The sequence below is a fragment of the Littorina saxatilis genome, linkage group LG8 (genome assembly GCF_037325665.1).
Source record: "Littorina saxatilis isolate snail1 linkage group LG8, US_GU_Lsax_2.0, whole genome shotgun sequence".
Classification (NCBI taxonomy): domain Eukaryota; kingdom Metazoa; phylum Mollusca; class Gastropoda; order Littorinimorpha; family Littorinidae; genus Littorina; species Littorina saxatilis.
The window spans coordinates 16,982,575-17,001,188 of record NC_090252.1 but is presented as its reverse complement, the minus strand read 5'-3'; the positions used below and the strand labels follow the sequence as shown (position 1 = coordinate 17,001,188).

At 42.0% G+C, this 18,614-nt stretch overlaps 1 protein-coding gene across 1 annotated transcript in view; it reads left to right on the top strand.

The window, feature by feature from the left end:
• The first annotated feature begins 10,597 nt into the window (after nt 1–10,597).
• LOC138972929 (uncharacterized) overlaps nt 10,598–18,614 on the top strand; it is an 8,223-nt gene continuing 206 nt past the window's right edge. Inside the window, exon 1 of the mRNA XM_070345595.1 lies at nt 10,598–18,614. This exon is cut by the window's right edge and continues 206 nt beyond it. Coding sequence (XP_070201696.1) covers nt 13,078–17,538 — 4,461 coding nt within the window. The 5' untranslated portion in view covers nt 10,598–13,077 and the 3' untranslated portion in view covers nt 17,539–18,614.

Below are 18,614 nucleotides of genomic sequence, written 5' to 3'. Positions count from 1 at the left end.
ACATTGATTCATTGATAACACGTTCTGACTGTTTCCATACTTGACGCACGAGTTTCCGATACACACCTCGGAAGTGATTGACCCCTCCAATGTGTGTACGAGGTTTTGCAAGAAAAGGTAATCTCCCACAACCCATTAAAACCGGACGGAATAATTTTCGGAATTCGTTCATTACAACAACAGCAAAAACAGAAGTATGGAAACAGTCAGAACGTGCTATCAATGAATCCATGTGTTCTAATGAAAAAACACAAACACGTTAGACCCATACAAATCCGACGGAGTTATTTCCGAAAATCGTATATTTGTATCAAAACAATAGTTTCACAGACAGAAGACGACATGCATACATTGCATGGTGTCATAGGTCACTGTTGTTTTTTGTTCGTGTTTGTGTTATTGCATAATTGGTTTAATCTTATTGATACACGTGTATCTCCATTACATTGCCATCGCCCTCTCACCCTGCCCATCTCAGTATTCCACCCCCTCGGTTTTCAGTGATAATCAGAAGGGATGATTTGTTGAAGCCAAGTTGGGTCAAAGGTCACAGAAGATTTGCATCGTGCACCATGGCACGAATTGGGTCAAAGGACACAGAAGATTTGCGTTGTGCCGTTTTTCATTGCCTCTCAGTTTTTCATTAGACTTGTTTTTCTGCTCGCTCGGCTTTTTCAGATGTCTAAATGTCTTGTTGTTATGTTCTTGCTTTTGTATTGTTATATTTTATTTGCGCTTAGTTTATCAATACAACGTCTTGTGCACGGGTCAAAATGTATGTGTCAAGGGGTCAATTGGTTCGACTTGGATTTGACGTTTTTGTTTCTCCGAACACTTTGCCTGTAATCGAAACAGAGACACACGCACTCCATGACTTTGTGAGAGGATAAAACACATTGCTAGGTTTCATTTGTTTGCGATAAAGCATGCATTAAGTACCTTTGATGGATTAGTTTATGTTTGTGTTAACTTTTCTGTTTGCCAGTTCGTTTTTAGAACTTTGCGAAGCAGTGTCGTCTGTCTGTCCTGGTCTGCGGAAATGCCAATGAAAAGAGCCGAATAATCCCTGTGCGTTTCGATTGGGTTTCCTTTTGATTATACATGTAACCTGCTTCCTGCAACTATATATGGGAACACGGGATTTATTGCATAGGGAACATGATATTTATTTCCCAGCTGCTTGTGAATGAAAACTCGTAAAAATGATGACAATGGTTTTTGTTACCCAACTGTTTAGGCATGAACAGCTGCGAACATGATGACAACACGATTTATGAACAGTTACTGTTTTAACATGCTAAAATAGAGGAAATAAAATAGTGTTTTTTAATACGAAGGGCCGGGTGACATTATTTTGTCAGTTTTAGATCATAATCAATATACAGTGCCGGACTTTTGCTCAGGGTTATTTTCGTCATCATGATGCTTTTTTGTATCCTAAGGCCTGTGTTTTTGTTGTGATGGGAAAACATGGATCCGTGGTTGACAAGTTTAAATGGTGTCTTACTTATCTTCTTCTTCTAATGCCAGTGTGTTTGTCTTAATGCGAAAACATGAATTGTTTTATTGATACATTCTGAATTGTTTCGACTTTGTTTTGCTTTATCCAAGAACTGTGTTTTTGCTGTGATGTGAAAACATAGGTGGAGGGCTGAGACATTCTGATGTCTGGTTACTTGGTTTCTTGTTGTTGGTATAATTATGCTTATCGAAAAGAATGCTAAATTGCAGAACGAAAAAAAGACGAGGACGCCATATACAATTGTACTCTGAGTGAAACAATACCGTAAAGTACCTTGTAAGCGCCCACCCCCCCTGTGCACCAATTCCGACCCAAAGTAGGGGGTGGGCGCTTACTAGGTACTACACCCTATGCACGAGCAGTTTTCAGTAAGAAATGTGATCTTTGATCACTTCGTAATCATATCTTCTTTCTTTTTTCATCTTCCATTGTTTTTCTTGTTCGTATTGTCATTAGAAGAGCTTGGGGAGACAAATGTCGTCGCATCCTTTTCTTGTCTGCAGAGTTGCCGCTGTCGGCCGCACTGTGTCTCTGTTTCCCTTCTGGCTATGGGCAGCAGTCTATTTTACTTGGCCAAAGACAGAGAGAGAGAGAGAGAGAGAGAGAGAGAGAGAGAGAGAGAGAGAGAGAGAGAGAGAGAGAGAGAGAGAGAGAGAGAGAGAGAGAGAGAGAGAGGGAAAGAGAGAGAGAGAGAGAGAGAGAGAGAGAGAGAGAGGGAAATCAGAGAGAAAGAGAGAGAAATCAGAGAGAGAGAGAGAGGGAAATCAGAGAGAGAGAGAGAAATCAGAGAGAAAGAGAGAGAAATCAGAGAGAGAGAGAAATCAGAGAGAGAGAGAGAGGGAAATCAGAGAGAGAGAGAGAGAAATCAGAGAGAAAGAGAGAAATCAGAGAGAGAGAGAGAGGGAAATCAGAGAGAGAGAGAGAGAAATCAGAGAGAGAGAGAAATCAGAGAGAGAGAGAGGGAAATCAGAGAGAGAGAGGGAAATCAGAGAGAGAGAGAAATCAGAGAGAGAGAGAAATCAGAGAGAGAGAGAGAGGGAAATCAGAGAGAGAGAGAGAGGGAAATCAGAGAGAGAGAGAGAGAGAAATCAGAGAGAGAGAGAGAGAAATCAGAGAGAGAGAGAGAAATCAGAGAGAGAGAGAGAAATCAGAGAGAGAGAGAGAGAAATCAGAGAGAGAGAGAGGGAAATCAGAGAGAGAGAGAGAAATCAGAGAGAGAGAGAGAGAGAAATCAGAGAGAGAGAGAGAGAGAAATCAGAGAGAGAGAGAGAGAAATCAGAGAGAGAGAGAGAGAGAAATCAGAGAGAGAGAGAGAGGGAAATCAGAGAGAGAGAGAGAGAAATCAGAGAGAGAGAGAGAGAAATCAGAGAGAGAGAGAGAGAGAGATCAGAGGGAGAGATCAGAGAGAAATCAGAGAGAGAGAGAGAGAAATCAGAGAGAGAGAGAGAGGGAAATCAGAGAGAGAGAGAGAAATCAGAGAGAAAGAGAGAAATCAGAGAGAGAGAGAGAGGGAAATCAGAGAGAGAGAGAAATCAGAGAGAGAGAGAGAGGGAAATCAGAGAGAGAGAGAGAAATCAGAGAGAGAGAGAGAAATCAGAGAGAGAGAGAGAAATCAGAGAGAGAGAGAGAGAGAAATCAGAGAGAGAGAGAGAGGGAAATCAGAGAGAGAGAGAGAGAGAAATCAGAGAGAGAGAGAGAGGGAAATCAGAGAGAGAGAGGGAAATCAGAGAGAGAGAGAGAGGGAAATCAGAGAGAGAGAGAAATCAGAGAGAGAGAGAGAGGGAAATCAGAGAGAGAGAGAGAAATCAGAGAGAGAGGGAAATCAGAGAGAGAGAGAGAGAGAGAGAGAGAGAGAATTCAGAGAGAGAGATCGGAGAGAGATCAGAGAGAGAGCTTCTTCTTTTCCTTTCCGGCCTGGTGACGTAACAGGGTATCGCGATTCTCTCGCCATTCTCGTATCCTTTTTCGATCTACCCCAAACTCACTTGCTGTTTGCGACACATTTCCATTGGCGTTATTATCCAAATAGTCAAGAGCTGACAGCTTAAATGCAACGGTGTACGATTTGATCCGCGGCATCTTGTAATCATTGACTTGCAGGCGTTTGATAGGGTTTGCAAGAAAGGAAAATCATTCACAAAACTAGCAGATCAAGTGCGGAATTTTTATTTCCCCTGATTTCAATGGTGTAAAGTGGGGAGTGGGCGCTTACAAGGTACTATACCCTATGCACGGTTTTGGACTAAAAGTGGGGGGTGGGCGCTTACTCGATACTGGGCGCTTACAAGGTACTTTACGGTACATCATACACAATCTACGCGTTGAATGTACATGACACTCAACCATTTTTTTTTTAATATTTGTTATGGGAATGCATTTTGAAGCATACCTATGCGTACAGGCAAGAGCTGCACGTAATGCCCTTTTTTGGGGGGTGTGTGTCCGTAGTTTATCCATACAGTTCAAATTACATATTTTTATTTTATTTAGTCTAACAATCTTTTCAGAAAAAAAGGAGTTGTAAAATGTGAATAATAATTCTAACAGGTGTACAAATGCGTTTTCTTATATTAGCTCTTACTCAATACATAAAACATATTGTCGAAGCAAAATAAAGAATATAACTAGTACATCTCTAGAAAGCATCTGAAAGTAGAAAACTGAATGCGAGTTTCACAACGAGTCGAAACAACACTATGAACACCGGGATCAGATTGTATCCCTGGCATCCTCACGTTCGTCACTTTCCGCCACTCTCCTTATCCTACATGACTAAGAAACATGTCGCTATAATATGCCAATTCCACTTTTAAACAAGAAATTCCTCCGATAGGAACTACACCCCCGTCAAAAGGAAATAACCTTCTCAGTTGGTGGCAGTGAGAATGGTTATTTCCCTTTGACCAACGGGGGTGTCCGTCTATACCAGGCCTTGTATAATTTTAATCCACCAATAACTCCCTAACTGTGTGTTTGACTGGTCCCAATTTTTGTAAGGACCGTCTCAGGAATGTATGGAACCTGTTCACCAAGTTTGGTGACGATCGGTCCGTTCATTCTTGAGATCTACTTGCGAATACAAACACATCGAGTGAAACCTATACACACCCCTATACCGGGGGTGTAACAAGCAGTTGCATGCGGGATGACTTTCCCATCATGTTTCTAATACAGAGCGAAGCAGTACAATTACACGTAGTGCCTTGGATAATGTTGTTAACACGAGTTTAACAAAAAGGAAAGGGATATGATATAACAAATTGCGTCGGATGAACCGTTGGCATATACATCTAGTCAACTGCACACATGTACACAAAGAAAAGCATCGCCTGTCATTGACACCTAACTCTTTATACATTACGACATACTTGACAGGCTCTCCACGGGAAATGTTTACCGACACCCCAAACACTTATGGTATAACATAAAACAGCGGGCACCTGAAGCGCATGTATGGGTCAGTTTTTTCGAGAAAGGCAGGGTGCATGGATTGCTCCCAACTGTTTTATACTAGGCAACGTCATTGGTGCATGAAGCATGACTGGGTGCATTACTAGAATGGACTGCACTACAAGCGTATGTGTTTACACTCAGCATGGTATAGAACGGGTGTTCTACATGTTCACAAAACATGTTCTACGCACACACATGCATATAGAGTCACACAGACAGACAGACAAACAGACACACAAACAGACACAAACACATACACACACACACAGGAACTCACACACAGACATACACATACATATACACCCACGCGCGCACGCACGCACGCACATTTACACGCATACACGCACGCACCCCCCCCCCCCCCCACGCTCGCACACACACACACTTGGCAAGAAGCAAGTGTTATGCATGTCTTTGAATCATTTTGTTGTTTGGCTGAACGGCCTCTCATTTAAAACCCAAAATAGTTCCTTTGAAAAGAAGAATCTTCTGGTCTGAGTGCCAAACAGAATAATGACATTGCAAAATGTTACATATAAGTATGCAATTCACCACCCCTTCGTGTACCTGTTAATCGAAAACTATCTGTCTATGTCTCTGTCTGTCTGTCTGTCTGTCTGTCTGTCTCTCTCTCTCTCTCTCTCTCTCTCTCTCTCTCTCTCTCTCTCTCTCTCTCTCTCTCTCTCTCTCTCTCTCTCTCACACTTTCTTTCTTTTAAAAAGGAGACACTATTGCATCCGATGGAGGTGTGGCATTGCTAAGCTCAACTAGTAAAGTGCTAAACATGTCGCAAAACGCAGGACTTACAAAGTGTGGGAAAATGCCGGGTGTATCATATTTCCACGTTGCACGCAAAGATCACGAAATAGTTATATTGGCTAGTAGAATATTCAGGGCGTAAACAGAGCTGTTATTGTTGTCCAATTTGCTTCTCATATTTCATTAACAAACTGACATGTGAAGTTATTAGAGAAAAGCCAAGGTATACACACAGCTCGTGCAAGGTATGTAGTCGTTATACAGGGCGACCCAAAAATAATGCAACCCATTACACATGTATACTAACAAGTCGGGTAAGGCGACAATACAACATTTAGTCAAGCTGTCGAACTCACAGAATGAAACTGAACGCAATGCAATTTTTTCAGCAAGACCGTATGCTCGTAGCATCGTCAGTCCACCGCTCGTGGCAAAGGCAGTGAAATTGACAAGAAGAGCGGGGTAGTAGTTGGGCTGAGAAGGATAGCACGCTTTTCTGTACCTCTCTTTGTTTTAACTTTCTGAGCGTGTTTTTAATGCAAACATATCATATCTATATATATATTTTTTTTCTCTTCTTTTTTTTTTTTTGTTTCCTTTTTTTTTTTGAACCTCAGTTACAATATGACTCGCTATGAGTATGATACTGTGAGCGAAGCTGAACAGTTTAAACGTAAACAGAATGGGTTATAAATAATAATAATATCATTCTTTCGTTTAGCATGGACAATCTTCGAAAATGTACAATATTTTCAATCAATTATAATTTAGCTATAATTCTCTCCGTCAACTGGCATTTGCACACTTTCTCTCTTTCTCTATCCTCTCTCCCCATCCTCTCTCTCCCTCCCCTCCCCTCTCTCCCTCTCTCTATCTTTAATCGTCCTCTCTCTCTCTCTCCCCCTCTCCCCTTCTCTGTCTCTCTCACCCTCCCTGCCACTCTCTCTCTCTCTCTCTCTCTCTCTGATACTGTGAGCGATGCTGAACAGTTTAAACATAAACCCTACCATTCTCTCTCTCTGATACTGTGAGCGATGCTGAACAGTTTAAACATAAACCCTACCATTCTCTCTCTCTCTCTCTCTCTCTGATAATGTGAGCGATGCTGAACAGTTTAAACATAAACCCTACCATTCTCTCTCTCTCTCTCTGATACTGTGAGCGATGCTGAACAGTTTAAACATAAACCCTACCATTCTCTCTCTCTCTCTCTCTGATACTGTGAGCGATGCTGAACAGTTTAAACATAAACCCTACCATTCTCTCTCTCTCTCTCTGATACTGTGAGCGATGCTGAACAGTTTAAACATAAACAGATAGGGTTATAAATAGCAATAATATCATTCTTTCGTTTAACATGGACAATCTTCGAAAATCTCTCTTTCTCGCTCACTCTCTCCCACCCCTCCCTCCGCTCTTTCTCTACCTCTCTCTCTCTACCTATCATATCTATATGTTTTTAGAATCAGGAACTGACAGGGAATAAGATGAAAGTGTATTTAAATTGATTTCGAAAAATTAATGTTGATCATAATTTTTATTATTTTACACTTTCACACTCATACAACCAAATGGACACATATTAACTGTGACACAGTACACACACACACACACACACACACACACACACACACACACACACACACACACACACACACACACACACACACACACACACACACGAACACATAAACAAACAGGCAAACTAAGCGGGTAGATGCGCAGGTCCGCTTCGCAATGCCGTAATTGACGCCCACTCTCACTTAGTAGATTCCTTTTTTAGTTAAACTATTTATCTGTCACTATTTCTCAAAACTTCGCTTTCTCGCACTCAAGACGACATGCACAGACACAAAGACACACGGGCACACACACGCCCGCCCGCCTGCACGCACTCACACAACAAACAACACACACACACACACACACACACACACACACATGAGGAAGGGATAATCACACATAGTGCGCCAGTGAGGTTAGAATGGTGAGGTGGGGTCTGAGGCTGGTAAGGGATTTGGGGGTAGGACCGACGAGAGGGCACGGATTCGGCGGTTCGCCGTGTCGAGTCAACTTCATATAGATCTGTGCAGGCGATCAACAGCCCCAGCCGATCTGGATCTGTTCAAGTCAAAAGTAAAGTCAAGGATACGAAGAAGTTTACCGAAAAACATCGATCCCCAGGACTCATGTTGTAACTTTCCAAAGCAGTTACATTCAATCAAAGCTCCATTCACATTAAACCGAACGGGAATCGTCGAAGATCCACGCAACTTCACTGCAATGTCGAAAACGAACTCATAATGTCACCGCAGATCTATAGTTGGTTTTGGTTTTGTGTCGCAGCAAAGAAACGAAGCAAATCTCCGGCTTTTATTTCACACTATAAAAACGTTCATTTAGCGGGTTTATGGAAAAATCACTTCGGGGGCAGGTCTAAAATTTTGTGAACAGTGCCAAATCATACATCATTCAAAAGAGCAAAGTATGTTCTTTATTCTAACATATGGGCTAGGGTAAGTCATATATATAAATAGACAGTATCTGTCTATCATATATTATGTAGGCAAGTGTATTCCATTCCTTCGATAGTCTCGTCATATACTTGCGTGAAAAATGCAAGTTTGAGTCTGTTTTGCATAAAAGACCTGCGAGATTTGTAGAAGTCAAAACAACAACTTACAGTCCAGCCTCTCAACTTTCGTTCCATGCAATTTGTTTGTCTGTACGTATAGACTGAGGGGTGCCCCGAAATGATTTGTAATCACAACATTCACAGACTTCAAATACGCCATTGAAAAACTCGTCCACGTGCGTTTTACTTTTAAATATATATTTACTTGGGTGACCAAAACTGTCGTACCTACCAAAGGCCGCTTCCCGTAACAAAATGACTACCAGAGTCGCAAGGCTCGGGATATTTTGTACAAGTTGTTCTAGTCCTAATGAATATGAAGATATGGCGAGATAAAAACGCCGATTCTTTCGCCAGAAACACGTCTGTTACCATACCGGAAAGAAGGAATGGACTGAGAGCTACTAGAAGCACGGCGCCGTGCGTACAATCGACCGAATGATGTTATTCACACAATACCATTTGGCGATCTCTAAAAAATCATTTAAAAACAAACTAGATGTAATGAAACTATTTACTGAAATCAAGAAGTATCTTAGTTTTAGCCGTGCATATTGGGCACCCCCTGTCGAATGCACACTGGACCGTGCGTATACGCCGTCGCAATCAAGGCAAGTAACTCAGTGAGTGAAAACATTAGCAAGAACCGCAACTTGAACACACTCGTAACACCTTAAGTTGAGTTGGCTCTCTGACAGTAATCTGACCCAATTAAAAAAACAAGTCGCGTAAGGCGAAATTACTACATTTAGTCAAGCTTTGGAACTCACAAAATGAAACTGAACGCACTGCATTTTTCACAATGACCGTAGTCCGCCGCTCGTGCAAAACACAGTAGAACTGACGAACCTGTTTAGCGCGGTAGTGGTTTTGCTGTGCTGCATAGCAAGCTTTTCTGTACCTCTCTTCGTTTTAACTTTCTGAGCGTGTTTTTAATCCAAACATATCATATCTATATGTTTTTTTGAATCAGGAACCGACAAGGAATAAGATGAAATTGTTTTTAAATCGATTTCGCAAATTTAATTTTGATCATAATTTTTATATTTTTAATTTTCAGACCTTTATTTTAATCCGAATATAACATAGTTATATGTTTTTGGAATCAGAAAATGATGAACAAAATAAGATGAACGTAAATTTGAATCGTTTTATAAAAAAATAATTTTAATTACAATTTTCAGATTTTTAATGACCAAAGTCATTAATTAATTTTTAAGCCACCAAGCTAAAATGCGATACCGAAGTCCTGCCTTCGTCGAAGATTGCTTGGCTAAACTTTCAATCAATTTGATTGAAAAATGAGGGTGTGACAGTGCCGCCTCAACTTTTACAAAAAGCCGGATATGACGTCATCAAAGACATTTACATTTATCGAAAAAATGAAAAAGAAACATCCGGGGATATCATACACAGGAACTTTCATGTCAAATTTCATAAAGATCGGTCCAGTAGTTTACTCTCAATCGCTCTAAACACACACACACACACACACACACACACACACACACACACACACACACATACACCAAGACCCTCGTCTCGATTCCCCGTCTCTATGTTAAAACATTTAGTGAAAACTTGACTAAATGTAATAAAAGAGATACCAACAATCGTGTATGTGCACTGAACTTTTCGCCACAAACGTAAGGCGAGAGCATGGGTGTTCTCAGTGTGTATGTGTTGAGCGCGTCTATTCACAAAGTCAAACCATGGCTTTGATATGCGCATGGCCGATTGACGCCTAACTGGGTTTCGTACTTAGCTGCACCAACTGTCCATCCAGCTGTGACCGTTAACGATTTCACTCGCTGCAGTATGACTCACAAATAAGTAATTTTGCACCATATGATTTGAAGTTCAATTAATGAACAGCTGATACACAAACTGCTCCCTACCCCTATATATTACCCCCCCCCCCCCCCTCCCCGTATTCATCATTACACGCGCCCGTCTGGGTAGTGCACACGCCAGAGATACCGTTTGCATGTGGCCTCGCCTTTTTACATTTAGTCAAGTTTTACATTTAGTCAAGTTTTGACTAAATGTTTTTACATAGAGGGGGAATGGAGACGAGGGTCGTGGTGTATGTGTGTGTGTCTGTCTGTGTGTGTGTGTGTGTGTGTGTGTGTGTGTGTGTGTGTGTGTGTGTGTGTGTGTGTGTGTGTGTGTGTGTGTGTGTGTGTGTGTGTGTGTGTGTGTGTGTGTGTGTGTGTATGTAGTGCGATTCAGAGTAAACTACTGGACCGATCTTTATGAAATTTTACATGAGAGTTCCTGGGTATGATATCCCCAGATTTTTTTTTTCATTTTTGGATAAATGTCTTTGATGACGTCATATCCGGCTTCTTGTTAAAGTTGAGGCGGCACTGTCACACCCTCATTTTTCAATAAAATTGATTGAAATTTTGGCCAAGGAATCTTCGACAAAGGCCGGATGTTGCGCTAATTCAGCCAAACAAGTAACATGGGTGACCGAGAGTATTCGTAAAAGAATAAAAATGACGTCGCGCTTTGGATATGACGTCACGCTTTGGAAAGAAAAGTTCTCTTTGACGACTTTGGACCTCATCACTGCGAATTCATACAATCCTTTTGTGTGCATTGAAAGTTTAACTATGAATCTTTTGTAAATTCATAACTGCGGAAAATGATGTGAGAATAATAAAAATCAATGTGTTCAAGGCTGTTTTCTTGTTAAAACATTTTTCTTGATTGTTTATATTCTATGTGCATGCGATCTTGTTTATCGGTGTGTATGAAGACATCAATGTACCCGTCAAATTATTCTTTCAAAATGGAGAGACGTGGTCTGTTTAGCTCGTGGAAAATGTTCAATATCACAGACCTATTTTGAGGTAAGGAACACCAGATTATTGTGAACAAGTGGGAAACAATCTTTTCTTCACAGAGTTCTGCAAGCAGCACAATTTCCGTGAGATTATGTGTTATTTGAAGGTGTGTTTCAGAAGATGACCGTTGGATTTCCATCTTTGGCTATAAATTCTACGGTGAGTAGTGTGTCCGCTTTCGGATTTTTATGTGCCGATATTAACATATGTTTCCTTTGGTCACAGGTCTTGACTTTTGACTCTTGTCCCTTGACGTTGTCCATAACGTCGACCAGCTCTTGTCTCCTGACGCCCTGACGTCGACCAGTTCGGCATGAAGTCAAGCTAACATCTCGAAGCTAACGGGTGAAGCATCATCTGACAGGACAGCAGGCTCATCACAAGAACCTTAGCGTTTGACAAATGGAGGAGAGCAAACAACTCACGAACATATGCAATACATTCACTCAAGATAAATTCTACCTCATGTTCAAGACATAGAGATAATCGTGCGAATCCAATTCATCCTCGTAACGAGTTGTGGATCTCATCTCAAGAAGTACTTTTCCCTACGAAGTACCAAGGAATTGATGACGACCCTTATCGTAATCTGATGATCAAGACTGTGTGTGCGGAACAAGACTTTGCTGTCTTGCTATCAGGAATCGACGATAAGAACTGTGCATAGCCAAAGACAATTCAGTACATAGTGAGGAAGCACGTGTGAACCATTGGAACTGGGTCAGACCTTGGACATCTTACCAATCGCTGGGAAGTAAACTTCTTTTCATTGATACCTTTCATTCATTTGTCTATTCCAAATTAAATTTGTTTTAAAAGGAACTCCAACGTTATCACATCTGTACACCTTTATTTATTTCACATCATCCTACATACATACTAATCTTTATAGCGTAAAGTTCACATATTCATAAAAAGAAAACCAGGGAAAAAGCTTGGAAACGATCTAACCCCATAATACCCTAGACACAAATACGAAGTTAGATTCCAAGGCTTGTAACAAAATGGGGGCTCGTCCGGGATGATTCGAACCTAACTAGCTAAAGATAGTACTCGTGTGTTTGTACGTTTTTCTTCCATCATACATAGTTAATCAGTGTTTAGTTTAAGTTAAACCTACCTCATTACTTTATTGAAAGTAAACGCTTCTGGGTTAAAAAGCGTAAAACAATCCCCATTACTTTATTGAAAGTAAACGCTTCTGGAGTAAAAAGCGTAAACTCAAACTCTATCTGTAGAGGTGATACTTATTTTGAAACCAAAGTATCAAGAACATTTATTCCTGAGCAAAACGTGAAGTTTGAGTCAGATAAACTTCGGCAATTAATCGGTGAGGATTCTGAGACCGATATAATTGTGCATTGGTCACAGTGGTTGAGGATTACGACTCTGAAAATCCTTTCTGTGGATACGAACCAATGAGATACCATGAATGGTATGAGAGTCAGTCAGAGTGGTGATAACTCTGCATGTGTACGTGTATGAATGGTTCAAGCTACATTTACTTTTGGAACGTTGAGGTTTCAAAGTAAAAGAGACTAAGGTTATAAGTACATGAGGTCAACAAAAAAAATCTGACGATAGTTGAACAAATTCATAACTTTTGGAAATCGGATAGTACCGATAGATAATTGTGTCTAGCTAACACATTTATAAAAGGTGAAGATTCTGATATGATAGAATTCCGATTTTCCATGCACGTTTGTGGAACGTGTGGGACCGATTGAAGAAATACTTAGTTAGAGTCGTAAATGAGATTTACTTCAAGTCCGTTGGTTTCAATTCCGTTTTATTGAAGCCGGTGTGCGATACACACCTTTTTCATACTGCCGTTTTCCGTGTCCGTTCTCGTTTGAATGCAGACGCGTTCGTCAGTAGCTGTTCAACTGGAAAGGGCAACAATTCGTCCACATAATAGTAACACCATGGCAGAAGTATCAGCAACTACAGGTGTAGGACAACAAAGTTCTTTGGATCACACAAAAGAATTAATGGAAGAAGGCAAATTGTTGGGATTGTCAGGAGCTGAGTTGAGGGAATTTGTGAAAGCGGAGAAAGATAAAGAGCGACAACTTCAAAAGGAAGAGAAAGATCGACAAGTGCTACTCCAAAGGGAAGAAAAAGATCGACAGCTTCAACTTCAGGAGAAAGAGCTGCAACTACAGCAAGAATTCAAGTTGGAGGAGCTACGCGCTCAGACTGAAGCTGCACGACATAGAGCGGATGATGGAGGAAATGTCAACAACAACGCTCAACCTCGTCAACGTGACACAGACAATTACCAATCTAAGTTGCCGTTCTTCAATGGAAGAGATGATGACATCGAAGCTTCCATCGAGCAATTCGAGAGACATGCTACGTCTAACAACTGGAACGATGCTACATGGGCACCTAGGCTGGCAGCACTCTTACAGGGGGAGGCTCGGCTCGCCTACATCAACATGCCTACCCAAGACGCCGGTGATTACGACCTCTTGAAGAGGACTCTGCTAGAACATTTTCATATTTCTGCTGAGTCATACAGGAAGAAATTCAGACAACAACGGAAGAGTCATCAAGACACCTACAAGAGCCATATCAAGAAGATGTCTTTGTATATGGAGAGATGGATTGAGATGGCGGATAAGGGAAATAGTGTAGACGAACTCAAAGACCTGATATTACAAGAACAAGTGCTCGCTACGTTGCCAGATGATCTTGTGACTTACATCAAGGACCGTGTACCGGCCAATGTGAAGGAAGTGCAAGATATCATTCAACGGTATGAGGAAGCGAGACCCTCGGAATACAAGCGTCCACGAGATCACAAACGTAAGGACAAACAGAAGAGGGAAGAGAAACCCACTGAGACTGTAGAAAAGAAAGTTGATCGACCGAGAGGAAAGTTGAAATGCTACAAGTGTGACGGACCTCATTACGCTCGTTACTGTCCCGAAAAGAAGTCGGATTCGAGTATAATGGTACATCAAGGAGAAAATGAACAACTTGCTGGTGGGACTTATGAAAAGCTATGTTCCAAATGTGCAGACAAGAAATTCACCAAGTTTTCCGAGATAACCGTGGAGGGAATCAAAACTCGAGGTTATCGTGACACAGGCAGCAGTTCAACGATTGTCGATTCATCTTTGGTCCCTGAGGAAAACATCTCGTTGACAGAGAAAAGAGAAACTACGCTTGCTGATAAAACCGAGAAGAAGCAACTTAAAACTGCAAAGGTCTATGTTGACACTCCCTACTTCGTTGGAGAGACTGAAGTTAGTGTGATGAACAACACACTATATCCTGTACTTATTGGGAACAAGATGGGTGTAGGGAAGGATAAGATTGAGACTCCTGTCTTCCCAGTTCGTGACCCAGTCCTCGATGAGACTGCAGCAGCTATGACAACAAGAGCAGAAAGAAAGAGGGAGATAGATGATAGGGTTCCAGAGGGCCAATCTGTGTCTAAGGACTCATGCAAGAAGGATCCTATTACGACGAAGAGTACAACACCTAAAACTCCTACAACTGGGTCACTGTGGACGACAGAAGACCTAAAGAAGGAGCAGAGAGAAGATGAAACTCTCAACCGTCTACATGAAATGGCGCGGACGAACACGCGTAAGGGACAAGTCTCATTTGAGCATGAGAAAGGAATCCTGTATCGTCAATTTGTAGACAAACAAGGAATGAAACACCGCCAGCTGGTGGTGCCACGCAAGCTTCGACCCAAGGTTCTTAGTGTAGGACACGATACACCTATGGCAGGACATTTGGGGCAGAGGAAAACTCGTGAACGAGTATGGCAAGAGTTTTATTGGCCAGGAGTGGTCGGAGATGTAAAACGATACTGCATGTCTTGCGACGTTTGCCAGAGGACCTCCCCAAAGGGTCGGACAAAACGCGTACATCTGGGAAAGATGCCAGTAATTGAAACAGCCTTCAAGCGCGTCGCCGTGGATATTGTTGGTCCGATTAAACCCATGTCTGCGTCCAAGAAACAATACATCTTAGTGATGGTAGATTACGCTACCCGCTATCCTGAAGCAATAGCTTTGAAGGACATCAGAGCTGAGACGATTGCTGAGGCATTGTGGAATTTTTGGACGAGACTAGGTCTTCCAGACGAGATCCTAACAGATAGGGGTACTCAATTCACAAGCGAACTCATGAAGGAAGTGAATGATCTCCTGTCAATCAAGGGTTTGAAAACGTCACCATGGCACCCTCAAACAAATGGACTTGTGGAACGTTTCAATGCTACGTTGAAACAGATGATGAAGAAGTTAGCTGTCGAACAACCTGAAATGTGGGATCTGTACATTCCGGCTTTACTTTTCGCATACAGAGAAGTACCACAAGAGTCACTTGGGTTCTCACCTTTTGAACTCCTTTTTGGAAGGACGGTGAAGGGACCAATGAGAGTCCTGAGACAACTGTGGACTGATGAAGAACAAAACAACGAAGTGAAGACGACGGCTGAATACGTCACTGATCTCAGAAACAGGATCGAAGAAACCTGCGAGATAGCGCGAATTAATCTCGCCAAAGCATCACTTCGTCAGTCTCGCTTCTACAACAAACATGCAAAGAAAAGAACGTTGGATGTCGGCGCAAAAGTTCTGCTACTTCTTCCCACAAAGAAAAACAAGTTAGAGTTAGCTTGGAAAGGACCATTTACAGTGGAAGAAAAGGTCAACTCTTTCGACTACAAGGTCAAGGTCGGACGGACAACGAAGATATACCACATCAACTTACTCAAGGAGTATCATGAGCGCGACAAGATGTTGTGGCAAGAACCAACCCCAGAAGAAGAAGAAGAGTATGTCGCTATAGTAGTGGAAGACATCGAGGAGGATGGTGACTACTTTACCGACACTGATGCTCAGAAGCACATCCCAACACCTTCTACGAAACAAGCAGAGTTTGTGAAAGATGTGCACGTTTCAGAGAAGCTGAAGCCAGAACAAAGGAAAGAGATCATGGAAGCTTGTCAAGAATTTAGTGACAACTTCACGGATGTTCCAAAACAAACGACGTTAGAGAAATGCAGGATACAGGTAACGGACCCCAAGCCGGTGTTTGTGAAACCACGTCCTATTCCCCATTCACAAGTACCTGTTGTAGAGAAAGAAGTGAAAGAGATGTTGGAATTAGGAGTGATTGAACCGGCTGCTTCTCCGTACAATTCTCCTATAGTACTCGTGAAGAAGGCTGATGGGAAGTCGTTACGTTTCTGCAATGATCTACGTGAAGTCAACAAAATCGTTCGCTTTGATGCTGAACCGATCACGGACGTGGAACATTTGTTTTCGGAATTGTCGAACGCGCGATATTTCAGCAAACTCGATCTCACCAAGGGCTACTGGGCCATACCAATTGATGAAGAAGACCGTGACAAAACTGCCTTCACCACATCGCTAGGTCAACACAGATGGGTCAACTTACCGTTTGGACTCAAGACGGCGGGTGGTATATTCAACAGGATGATGAGGAAGTTACTTCTACCGTTGAATAGGAAGGACGTCCATCATTTTATGGATGACATTTTGATCGCCACGGAAACATGGGAAGAACATGTTTCAGCTGTGAGAGCAGTGCTGAAGAGGTTGAACGAAGCCAATCTCGCCGCCAAACCGTCGAAATGTTACTTCGGGTTTGAACAACTCTCATATCTCGGCCATGAGATCGGGAATGGGAGGAAATGGCCTGAGGACGAGAAAGTACAGAAGATTCGTTCAGCAAAACCTCCTGAAACAAAGAAAGAACTCCGTGCATACTTGGGTACCACGGGATTCTACCGATCCTACATTCCTGGATATGCAGACATCGCCGCACCTTTGACAGACAAAACAAAGAAACAGGAACCAGAGCGAATCAGATGGAATGCAGAGTGTGAGAAAGCGTTCAATACTCTGAAGGAGAGACTGGCCAACAATCCTGTCGTTGTGATGCCAGATCCTGAACTGCCATTCATTCTGAGAACTGACGCGTCTGATAGAGGGTTAGGCGCTGTACTTCTGCAAGACCAAGGAAAGGGTCCTCAACCCATCGCATATGCCAGCAAGAAGCTGAACAGTGCAGAAAGGAATTACGCGACAGTAGAGAAGGAGTGTCATGCAACTGTCTGGGGCATCCAGAAGTTTGAGCGCTATCTGTACGGACGTCATTTCCTACTGGAGACGGATCACCAACCTCTCCAGTACTTACAACGTATGAAACCCACCAATGCAAGACTGATGAGGTGGGCACTTCAGCTCCAACCCTATTCTTTCACTGTGAACATCATTCCGGGAAAAGACAACATTGGCGCTGACTACTTGAGTAGGCTTACATAGCGTGTCTGAAAGATTGACCACAATCTTTTTCCCCTCCATGGGCGTATGTTGCGCTAATTCAGCCAAACAAGTAACATGGGTGACCGAGAGTATTCGTAAAAGAATAAAAATGACGTCGCGCTTTGGATATGACGTCACGCTTTGGAAAGAAAAGTTCTCTTTGACGACTTTGGACCTCATCACTGCGAATTCATACAATCCTTTTGTGTGCATTGAAAGTTTAACTATGAATCTTTTGTAAATTCATAACTGCGGAAAATGATGTGAGAATAATAAAAATCAATGTGTTCAAGGCTGTTTTCTTGTTAAAACATTTTTCTTGATTGTTTATATTCTATGTGCATGCGATCTTGTTTATCGGTGTGTATGAAGACATCAATGTACCCGTCAAATTATTCTTTCAAAATGGAGAGACGTGGTCTGTTTAGCTCGTGGAAAATGTTCAATATCACAGACCTATTTTGAGGTAAGGAACACCAGATTATTGTGAACAAGTGGGAAACAATCTTTTCTTCACAGAGTTCTGCAAGCAGCACAATTTCCGTGAGATTATGTGTTATTTGAAGGTGTGTTTCAGAAGATGACCGTTGGATTTCCATCTTTGGCTATAAATTCTACGGTGAGTAGTGTGTCCGCTTTCGGATTTTTATGTGCCGATATTAACATATGTTTCCTTTGGTCACAGGTCTTGACTTTTGACTCTTGTCCCTTGACGTTGTCCATAACGTCGACCAGCTCTTGTCTCCTGACGCCCTGACGTCGACCAGTTCGGCATGAAGTCAAGCTAACATCTCGAAGCTAACGGGTGAAGCATCATCTGACAGGACAGCAGGCTCATCACAAGAACCTTAGCGTTTGACAAATGGAGGAGAGCAAACAACTCACGAACATATGCAATACATTCACTCAAGATAAATTCTACCTCATGTTCAAGACATAGAGATACTCGTGCGAATCCAATTCATCCTCGTAACGAGTTGTGGATCTCATCTCAAGAAGTACTTTTCCCTACGAAGTACCAAGGAATTGATGACGACCCTTATCGTAATCTGATGATCAAGACTGTGTGTGCGGAA